A 10,764-nucleotide genomic window follows, 5' to 3' on the forward strand; every position below is an offset into this window, starting at 1 on the left:
ACTGTAAATGACTGAGAATATTTCTTTAGAGGATGAAATTTAGAGGACGTTGCTGGAGACAGTCTAATGTATGCTACCAATGATCTAGTGAATTTTACTACAATTTTCTTAAACATGTTATACGCGATCTCTAATCCGTGTGCCTATATATAGCGTTGAATCTTAAAGTTCCACCTAGGGTATTCTTCTTTTTTGTCGTTATTTTCTCGTAACAAGATTTTGACTACAGATAACATTAGTAATTAAGGAAAATGAACGGTTGTGGATGACTCCTTTATGTTCTGCTTCGTTACATATTTTTATCGTGCAAGTTGCTAAACAAGTGTAGTGTGAAAATCTGTGGTGTGAGGTATTAGGTTTCATCTATCTGTAAGAGGCAACTTTTTCATCCGTAACAAAAACATTTACCGGTAAATGTTATTATTCCCTCCACTTTAAATTATAAATCATTTTAGCTTTTCTAAATGTATAGATTTTATTGTACGTATAGATATGCACTATATAAATACATAGTAAAAACAACATATATAGAAAGGACAAAATATTTAATAATTTCAAAACTGAGGGAGCAGTCTAGTGGCTCTTTGTGGGGAGCACTAGCACACAACCAGAGGACTCTAGACAAGTTAGGCCTAACTCACCGTAGCCTGCCATGTCATGGTTATGACAAGATTCATATCCTGCTACGTGTCAATTACTTATAAAAGTATGGCAAAATTCTTTTAGATATGCTAGAGTGTGTCGAAAACTGACCTTAAAAACTGACCTTAGACAAATGTGGTATAAAATATATGACAACCCATGACACATTAAGATTGTGGGTTCAGATGTTGTAAACTAAATCTAAAAAACAAAATGTATACGGCCGACTTGGAAGGAACGGAACCTAGACATTACTCCCACCAAGGCATGCATCAAATACCCTTTTGCTGAAGAATCCATGTCTTGAAAGCGATACTTATTGAGATTACCAGGCATACCACTGAAGGCCCAGTATACGCAGAAACTACTCTTAGCACCACCACACGCGCCCGCGCGCACACAACGCATACACTCAACACAACACAACACAAACTAGACTAACAGCACCACTAGCACACATGTACGTCTCGTGCGCAGCCCGGAAAATAATTGGAAGAGCTCAGCTGGCAACAAGAACAGGCCCCTTCAATAGGCAATCAAGAAAGAAACTTCTTTCTCATGCAAAATACAAAACAAAAACAAAATCTTTCTACACGATCACGAGACATGTGACGCGCCAAATCTATTGCTGATTCCACCGCAGCCAGAAGTTGGTAATCAACACTGCTCCATACAATTTTTTAAAGCAAGGTATAGCCTGCACAAGCTTCTTTTACAACCTGGAAACATCTCAGGATCCAACCAAGAACGACGGCATGTGGCGCTCTAGTGCCAGCACGAGGTCCTTCCCCTGGCTCTCCGGGCCAACGGGCTCACCGAGCCGGTGCACCGCCTCCAGCAGCTCCCCCCTCAGCCTTTGGGGCAACAGCTGCCCACCCGCGCTCAGGCACTCACGGTACAGTGGCAGGTACGTGATGCCGAGCACCATCTCAGGCGGGAGGTCCTCCAGGCAGATCGGGGACGCCCCTCTCCTGAGGACCCTCATGACATTCACGAAGTGCATTTCACCGGCGCTCACCCCTTCAGCAAACGCGTCCTGGGACCAGTGTTCTTTCAGGAAGGCAACCAGGTCCGGGAGCTCACCGTTGGTGCCCCCGGTTGCAATGATGTCTGCGGCCTCATATGTTGCAGCTGCGTCTCTTAGGAAGTTGGATCTCAGAAGGAAGGTGACACCATCAAGCGGCCTGCTGCCCTGGCCCCTCGCGGCTTTGAGGATCTGTGTGCTGAGAGCTTCAAGGATTTGCTGAGGGATATGTGCAAGCATGTACGACGCCACTACGAAATGGCCGCTGGAGGCAGCAGTCGTCAGGGCAAGGCACATCTCAATGTCAGAGACGCCTCGACTGACGAACCAGTGGACAACCTGCAAGCACCCACGCTCTGCAGCTTTTATCAGAGGGCCAAGGAAAGAACTCACGTTCCCTTCATCAACTAGGCATTCCATTGTTTTGAACTTGCAGTAATGTGAGGCATACACCAGAGCCAGATCGGTGTCCACAGCCAAGCTATTCTGATATGCGACCTGCATAAGGGGCCAAACATTACTGTTGCATTGTCATGGTGTTCTTTGTGAAATGCGCTTTTCAAATATATTTAAGAGATCAATACAATAGTTGACATTTCTAGGATAATACGACAGGTTTTCAGTAGTTATTTACATCTAACATCAACATCAACATAGCCTTTTAATCTCAAGCAAGTTAGGGTAGGCTAGAGTTGAAACCCAACAAGATATCACCAAAAATAGAAAGAGAGAGAAAGGGGAGGGGGGAAAGCTTTTGAGAGCACTAAAAGGGAAAAGGCCTAATCACGGTTCGAGCACGTGGATAGCTTCTTTCCAAGCACTTCTATCCAAACACAACTCCATTGGGACATTCCATTCCTTCAAGTCTCTTTTGATTGCCTCCTTCCATGTCAAGTTTGGTCGTCATCTACCTCTCTTCACATTATTGTTCCGGCTTATGATGCCTTTGTGCATCGGTGCCTTTGTGGGTCTCTGGTGGACAAGCTCAAACCATCTCAACCGGTGTTGAATAAACTTTTCTTCAATTGACGCTACTTCTAGTCGATCGTGTATGTCATCGTTTCTCACTCGGTCCAATCTTGTGTGCCCACATATCCAACGCAACATATGCATCTCTGCGACACTTAGTTGTTGGATATGTCGTCTCTTAGTAGGCTACACTCAGCCCCATATAACATAGCAGGCCTAATCGCCGTCCTGTAGAACTTGACTTTCAACTTCTGTGGCACTCTCCTGTCGCATAGGACTCCCGATGCTTGACGCCATTTCATCCACCCCGCTTTAATCCTATGGCTAACATCTTCATCAATATCACCATCTCTCTGTAGCATCGATCCCAAATAACGGAAGGTGTCCTTTGGTACCACCTGGCCTCCCAAGCTTACATCTCCATCCTCACTAATTGTAGTACCAAAGTCACATCTCATATACTCGGTTTTGGTTCTGCTGATTCTAAATCCTTTTGACTCTAGGGTCTGACGCCATAACTCTAGCTTTCTATTTACTCTTTCTCGACTTTCATCTACTAGAACTACATCGTCAGCGAAAAGCATACACCAAAGGATATCTCCTTGTATATCTCTCGTGACCTCATCTATCACTAAGGCAAATAGATAAGGGCTCAAAGTTAAACCTTGATGTAATCCTATGTTAATCAGAAAAACATTTGTATCACCATCAGTTGTTCGGACGCTAGTCACAACCTTGTCATACATGTCTCTGATGAGCGTAACATACTTTGTTGGGACTTTATGCTTATTCAATGCCTACCATATGAGATTCCTAGGTATTTTATCATAGGCCTTTTCCAAGTCGATAAAAACCATGTGCAAGTCCTTTTTCAGCTCCTTATATCGCTCCATGACCTATCTTATTAGGAAAATTGCTTCTATGGTTGACCTTCCAGGCATGAATCCAAATTGGTTCGTGGTGATATGCGTCATTCCTCTCAGGTGATGCTCAATAACTCTCTCCCATAGCTTTATAGTGTGGCTCATAAGCTTAATCCCTCGATAGTTGGTACAACTTTGAATATCTCTCTTGTTCTTGAAGATTGGTACTAATGTACTCCTCCTCCACTCATCAGGCATCTTGTTTGATCGAAAAATATAGTTGAACAACTTGGTTAGCCAAACCTTAGTAACCGGGAACTGGGAACTTAGCCATGCTCCTCGTTCCGGGAATGTTCGTTCCGTTCCGGTAACGTGGGAACAATCTCGTTCCAGTAGTGTTAAATCCTAGTTTTAGTAGCGTACCGTGTACCACGTTCCCGTTCCTCGATCCCATCGATCCGGGAACCTGGTTACTAAGAGCCAAACGGTAGCAATATCCCCAAAGCATTTCCACACCTCTATTGGGATACCATTCAGGCCCATCGCCTTGCCCCCTTTCATCCTCTTTAAAGCTTCTTTGACCTCTGATTCTTGGATCCTGCGTACCAAGCATCTATTTAAATCATCAAAGAAGTCATCCAATTGGGTGTCCATAGTCTCATTCTCACCCTTAAAAAGATTGTCAAAATATCTCTGCCACCTCTGTTTGATGTGCAAGAGTTGATCCATCTCATCCTTAATGCATTTAACTTGGTTGAGGTCCCTCATCTTCCTTTCCCGAATCCTAGCCATCTTATAGACATCATTCTCCCCTTCCTTTGTACTTAATCTTCGGTAAAGATCATCATAAGCTCAACCCTTTGCCTCACTCACAGCTTGCTTTGCAAACTTCTTTGCCACCTTATACCTCTCTATGTTGACCGTGCTCCTGTCATGGAACAAGCTCCTGTAACATTGTTTCTTCTCCTTTATAGCCTTTTGAACGTCCTCGGTCCACCACAAAGTATCCTTAGGTTCACCGCTACTCCCTTTGGTCACTCCAAACACCTCTGACGCCACATTCCTAATACAAGTTGCCATCTTCACCCACATGTTGTTTGCATCTTCTTCAGACCAAGCGCCCTCTACAAAAACTCTTTCCCTAAAAACTTCGGATGTCTCCCCTTTGAGTTTCCAACACTTCGCCCTCGCAATTTTGGCTTGTTTATCCCTATGAGTACGGATCCGAAAACGGAAGTCAACCACCACAAGATTATTATGTTGGGGCACAACACTCTCTCCAGGAATCACCTTACATTCCAAACATGTTTGTTTATCTTCTCTCCTTGTGAGAACGAAGTCGATCTGGCTCGAACGATGGCCACTGCTAAAAGTCACCAAATGAGAATCCCTCTTTCTGAAGAAAGTGTTGGCTATCACTAGGTTGTAAGCTACAACAAAGTCCAAAATATCCTCTCCTTGATTTCTAATACCATACTCGAAACCTCCATGAGCCAACTCATAACCTGCATTTGTTGAACCTACATGACCATTGAGATCTCCTCCTATGAAAATCTTCTCATTGGTGGGTACTGCTCTGACCATGTCATCTAAGTCTTCCCAGAACTTCCTCTTCTCGCTCTCACTGAGACCAACCTGAGGGGCATATGCACTTATAATGTTCAAGACTACATCCCCAAAACTAGTTTGACTAGGATAATCCTATCTCCCTGCCTTTTGAAATCCACCACTTCATCCTTGAGGATCTTATCAATCAGGATACCTACTCCATTTTTGTTTGCCACTGTTCCTGAGCACCAAAGTTTGAAATCAGTGTTCTCCACCTCCTTCGCTTTTTGCCCCTTCCATTTTGTCTCCTGGACACATAGGATACTAATACGCCTCCTGCTCGCTGCATCGACTAACTCTCTTAGCTTACCTGTAAGAGACCCTACGTTCCAACTACCTACACAGATCCTAGTCGGCTCAACTAGCTTCCTTACCCCTCGCACCCGTTGAGACAGATGCGGAGACCCTTGCACATTTGTCACTACATCTAAACTAGAAGAAAAACCTCCATGCTCACGACCAAAGGTGTCTCTACACCCAATCAACTCCTAAGTCTCCTATCTAGGAAGCATGGGGTGAAAGGCTGAAAGCTAACCCTGCCCCCCTTCCGTGCAATGACCTCAGTACCTCAGTTGTTAGATGCTGCTGCCGCTGGTCAGAGAAGATGAGCAGGCATCCAAATAGTCCGCTGGCCCAATCATTGGATGGGGGTACATAATGAATGGGTCAAGTGGTGTTTGCCTCTTATTCACCTGCCAAGAAGTGTACCAACGGTGGCCCAGAAACAAGCAATCCAATGGGCAAAAAGCCTGCCACTGTTTTCTATAGCAGTGGCAACAAGAATCACCCCCCCCCCCCCCCCGACTCGTGCTTTGGTGCTGTGCTCCGCGACTGGTAGGAAAGATAGTCTGGTTCAATCGAGGAGAATATTTTCTATGATCACACCAACCATGTCATCCACGAATAGGCTCCTTAAGATCCCATAGTATAAATGGAATAAGTCATGTAATACAATTCTATATTTGTTACAGGCAACCTCAATTAGTCCTGCCCATAAAGCAAAAAAACTTCCAGAAATTGACTACAACTATGGAGAAAGTTATCTGGAAATGACCACAATCTTGTATGGCATGAACAAATTTTTTTAGTTTTGTGCATGCTCATGCATATGTCATAATTTTGCAGTGGCCTATACCAAACTCAACAACCCATCGCTTTTGTAATTCTTTAGTGTCAATAGTTATGGAATTTGAGGGGTCTATATCTTGATGAACACTTTACCAATATTGTTTTTATGTGATTGCATTGGTGTAATGAGAAAAATATTTGAATAAAGAAATATTTAGAGTTTTCTTGTATACAAGTTTTTTTATTTGCCAATATAACTTGTAGATTCCTTTTCAGGCCAAAATTGAGAAAGAAAAATCTCAAACTACACTTCAGCATTAACATTTTTCGTTAAACGAGTTCCTACTTTAAGATATAGTCTAGAGTCTACATACATAATTAAAGCCAAAGGCTCAAGAGTAAGACGATAACAAAATAATGAGAAATGGTAGTTACAGTGTTACACTATCATGAACATGGTTACTTCTGTGAAGAGCATATTTCAGACCAAATTTAGAATAACTGACGACAGCTAAAATGTTCACAAAATCAATCTACTTCAGTAACTCAACATTTTAGTCTAATAAGCGCATATGCCCAATCCATTCCTTGGACAGCACAAAATCACCTTAGCTAGTTTGTAAGTACTTTAAGGGCATGCTAAATTCTAGAATGTAAAAAGTTAGTTAAATCCCAAGTGCTCAAGCAGGAAGACAACATGCAAATGTACTAATACTAATAGCATAAACCAGCAAAAGCATATCTTTCGGTTGGCTGCTAATGGTAAATATTCGGCTAAAGCTGCCTATGAGGGGTTCTTTCTTGGATCTGTGCAGTTCGAGCCATATGAGAGGATTTGGAAAACTTGGGCTCCGCCCAAATGTCGTTTCTTCTTGTGGCTGGCTGCCCTTAAGAAATGTTGGACGGCAGACAGACTTGAAAAGCGGGGCCTTGATCACCCGGAAAGATGCCCTCTTTGTGATAAGGAAAGGGAGACAATTGATCATTTACTTGTGGCTTGTGTCTTCTCTAGGGAATGTTGGTTCCTCATGCTCAAGCAATTCGGCCTGCAAGTTTTGGCATCACAACCATCCAATAGAAATTTCATGGAGTGGTGGCAAGAAGTCAGTGAAGTTGTTCGTGGTCCTTTCAGAGATGGTCTCAACTCTCTTATTGTGCTAGGTGTTTGGGTGTTGTGGAATCATAGAAATAGATGTGAAAGGGCCGCTAGCGTAATGGTTAAGGCTTCTGAGTAGCACCTCCAGGTCATGGGTTCCATCCCCCTCGGAGATGAATTTCGGGCTTGGTTAAAAAATGCTCTTGTTGTACCCCGTCCGCTCCCAGGTTATGTCATGCGCGCCACCCTCCAGTTGGGACGTTGTAGAGTGGGCGGGGACGACCCGCTAGTGATGGGGGCCAGGGTTCAGGAATTTTCTCGGTGGGACCATGTTTCGGTCTCTTCTTAATATAATACCGGAAGGACGGTCTTTCCCTCCCCGGCCGAGTTTCATAGAAATAGATGCATCTTTGGTAGCTTTTCCCCTAATATTGTTGTTGTCTTAATTCAAGTTGGGGAGGAGCGTCGTCTGTGGGAATCTGCTGGGGCCAAAGGACTGTCCTACCTTGTTGCCCCCTCCCAGATGTGGTCTAGAGTTCTTTTTCCTAGATGGATCAGTTTTTGTTTGTTGCGTTTAGACCTCCGTAAGGCATCTCTTATTCCTCGGTCTATTTCTTTCTCCTTTTAATATAATGGTACGCAGCTCTCCTGCGTGTTCGAGAAAAAATAAACCAAAAGACAACACTGGAACAGGGTAATCCAAAATTTTGAAGTTACTGTGTGTTCAGTCAGATGATCCTACCAAAGCCCAAAAACACTAACCAAAGGACATGCACAATTTTGACCATTAGATTAGTTGCCCTAACTTACCTATACTTTGGGAACAAAATGATTTGGATTTCCTGTTGTGTTGAATTATACTTTAGGAAGAAAATGAACTCCCAATGACTATGTGTTAGTTGAATGTAAAATTATGTATACAAACCAAATATACAACAAAGTACAGTCCAAAGTTTGGCAGTTCCCACATGTATGAAACAGAGTTCTAATAGGAAGCTTTCATTAGAAAAGTGTGTATTCTACATAACAGAGTGCAAATCAATGTTATTATCATCCAGTAATTATATTTGTCATAAACAAAGAGTTTGGTGGCAACAAGCATCAGAAATGACTATAAGTTAATATATCGTCTTAAACCGCAATGGCTTCGCTCGGGCAAACATTTTCCACAACTGTATGTCAATTTAAAACATTGTAAATTACTATATGACTTGCCAAAATTTGCCTATCTAGTAGTACTCCCTCTATTCCAAATTATAAGTTATTCTTGGAGAGTCAAAGCATCTCAAGTTTGACCAAAGTTATATAGAAAATTACAAAGAGTTATGACATCAAATAGGTGTACTATGAAAATATAAGTAATGAAGAATCTAAAGATACTTGTTTGGTATCATAAATACTATTATTTTATTATATAAATTTGGTCAAACTTGAGATGTTTTTGACTCTCGAAGAAAGTTGTAACGATTTATAATTTGATATGGAGTAGAAGATAAGAAAAACTAAGAAAACAACCTAGAGCTCTGGGTATAATACTTTCCTAAAGGAAAGCAAAACATGCTCATTTGCTCAGTTAGTATTTTTTAAACAGAATTGTTAACTGCTACGTCAAGATTAATTAGAACGACAGAATTACCTTCAGCAGAATGCGTACAAGTTCAGTACTTCCAAAGCGCGCTGCTTCAAGAAAACACTGATTTACATTGTCAGCGCCTCCTTCCACCAGCAATGATAAAAGGCCCTTAATGGAGACTGCTGAACTCCCAGAAGACCATCCAGGTTCAAATAAACTTGAGAAGAGTGTAAGGGGGAAGCAGACCGCATCAAATGCCTCAGTAAAAATCTTGCCACTTAAGTTGTCACCAGCTATGTCCAAGAAGGTCCTAAATGCTGATACATGAAGCTGTACCTCTTGGAGAGTATTGTAGTTCCATCTGTACATATGTGTATCTTCAGAACAATGATGCATATGAATACACTGTAAAGCCCATTCCATGAACTTCTGCACCTTGGCACCTGCCTCTATTTTTAGATGCTCAGCACCTGGACAATCTCGCAGACGATCATGCAATCTAAATTTCAAGATCAAAAGAAATAACATCACTAATAATGTATTAAGCAATCTATTCTAAACTCGGGCGGTAATAAGCAATCTATTCTGAATAAATACATTTATATCTAAGCTCAAAGTCACCTCTCTGCGACGATCTCCTTGCTGTTACCCACAGTGATAGCCTTGCTTTGGCACGCTGCAACACATGACGCGAGCAGCGATGTCCTGAGGATTGCTCTTGCAAAATCCTTTGCCCCTGAGGCCACAATCTTCGATATCAGACTGTTGAGCCCCTCAAGATCCTGTTTCGTCCGCAAAAACCATATGGCATCAAGGGCAATCGACAGGCCATAATCCAGCATCGGCTGCTGATCTGCTAGGTCAACAAGACTTTCAGCGAGGCTCCACTGTCGCGAGAACAGCACCAGCTGCAGTGAGTGACCGAAGTCCACCCACCCATGCTCGTCTAGCCCCTGGCTTTGCACGCACCCATCCGATTCATGTGTTTCGTCGTCGCCATGACTATGGCTAACGCTGCATCCTTGGTCGCTCTTAGGCGCCAGCGGTGATTCCCTTGCAAACACCACCCCACTAGCCTGGCCAATCTCGTCAACCTCTACCTCCACGAACGGCGATTTCTTCGCCTTCGTCGGGATGCTTCGTGGTTTGCCTTGCTCAACCATTTGATGCAAGAGAGATCCAGACTGTAATCCAATCAACGAATCACACCATTCTGTTCCCTGATAAAATAATCCAGCAACTCCTCCTGATCATAGAAAGCCGAAGAACCCTAAATCGATGCTCGAGGAGAACGACCACGCCTTTGCGACCAAAACTGCGCCGATCTGCAAACCTGAAGAATAGAAATTAGCCAGGCCTTAATCACAAGAAAGAATTCGAGAGAAAAAATAGGATGGTTACGAAACAAGTTTTGGGGGGCAGCGAGATCGAACGTGAAACTTGGCAAGATCGAAGACCACGCGGGTACAGGGGAACGGAAATATGAAGAGGGGGAATCAAATATGCCAGCAAAAGCGGAAGTAGACGGGGACAGTATCTTATTTTTCCCCGCTGTGATTTTATTAGACACTGTTTGTTGCCTAACTAATTTTTAGCCTTTGTTCTATCGAATGTTTGGTTAAAAATATATAAAATATATAGTCTAATTATAAAACTAATTAAACAGATAAAAATTAAACCATAAGACAAAACTATTAAATCTAATTAGTTCATGATTCACTCGTGGGATGCTAAGTAAATATTTGCTAATGATTGTTTAATTAGGTTAAATATTTTTGTTTTGTTGTTTAGTCTTTAGTTATGTAATTAGTTTTATAGTTAAACTATATTTAATACTCGTAATAGTCATTAAAATATTGGGTGTGACACAGACTAAACTTTAGCAGAAGAACCAAACATCTCTTAGTTGAAAACATTCAAA

At 42.4% G+C, this 10,764-nt stretch overlaps 1 protein-coding gene across 6 annotated transcripts; it reads right to left on the reverse strand.

Annotated features, from left to right (window-relative positions):
* Positions 1 to 929: 929 nt before the first annotated feature.
* On the reverse strand, positions 930 to 10,409 carry LOC100275271 (uncharacterized). Of its 6 annotated transcripts, none has more exons than NM_001348914.1 (4): positions 10,277 to 10,306; positions 9,465 to 10,176; positions 8,907 to 9,342; positions 930 to 2,164 (listed from the first exon to the last, which is right to left on the reverse strand). In NM_001348914.1, exons 2-4 carry the CDS (start codon positions 10,004 to 10,006, stop codon positions 1,373 to 1,375), a joined length of 1,770 nt encoding a protein of 589 aa, NP_001335843.1. In that variant the 5' UTR covers positions 10,007 to 10,176; positions 10,277 to 10,306; the 3' UTR covers positions 930 to 1,372. The 6 variants fall into 6 exon arrangements, with proteins under 6 accessions (NP_001335843.1, XP_020408789.1, XP_020408791.1 ...); XM_020553200.3 differs by having other exon boundaries at positions 1,129 to 2,164; positions 9,465 to 10,168; positions 10,277 to 10,409; XM_020553202.3 differs by having other exon boundaries at positions 1,129 to 2,164; positions 9,465 to 10,168; positions 10,250 to 10,373.
* Positions 10,410 to 10,764: the final 355 nt, after the last annotated feature.

Source organism: Zea mays, chromosome 5 (genome assembly GCF_902167145.1).
Source record: "Zea mays cultivar B73 chromosome 5, Zm-B73-REFERENCE-NAM-5.0, whole genome shotgun sequence".
NCBI classification, from domain to species: Eukaryota; Viridiplantae; Streptophyta; class Magnoliopsida; order Poales; family Poaceae; genus Zea; species Zea mays.

What these genes read in the sequence shown, in the direction of transcription:
- LOC100275271 (NM_001348914.1), bottom strand. Translation starts at nt 10,006, where the DNA reads ATGGTTGAGCAAGGCAAACCACGAAGCATCCCGACGAAGGCGAAGAAA. An exon ending in AAGGAGATCGTCGCAGAGAG is followed by an intron (nt 9,343 to 9,464) that starts GTGACTTTGAGC and finishes CTTGAAATTTAG; the next exon opens with ATTGCATGATCGTCTGCGAG. An exon ending in TTGTACGCATTCTGCTGAAG is followed by an intron (nt 2,165 to 8,906) that starts GTAATTCTGTCG and finishes CCCCTTATGCAG; the next exon opens with GTCGCATATCAGAATAGCTT.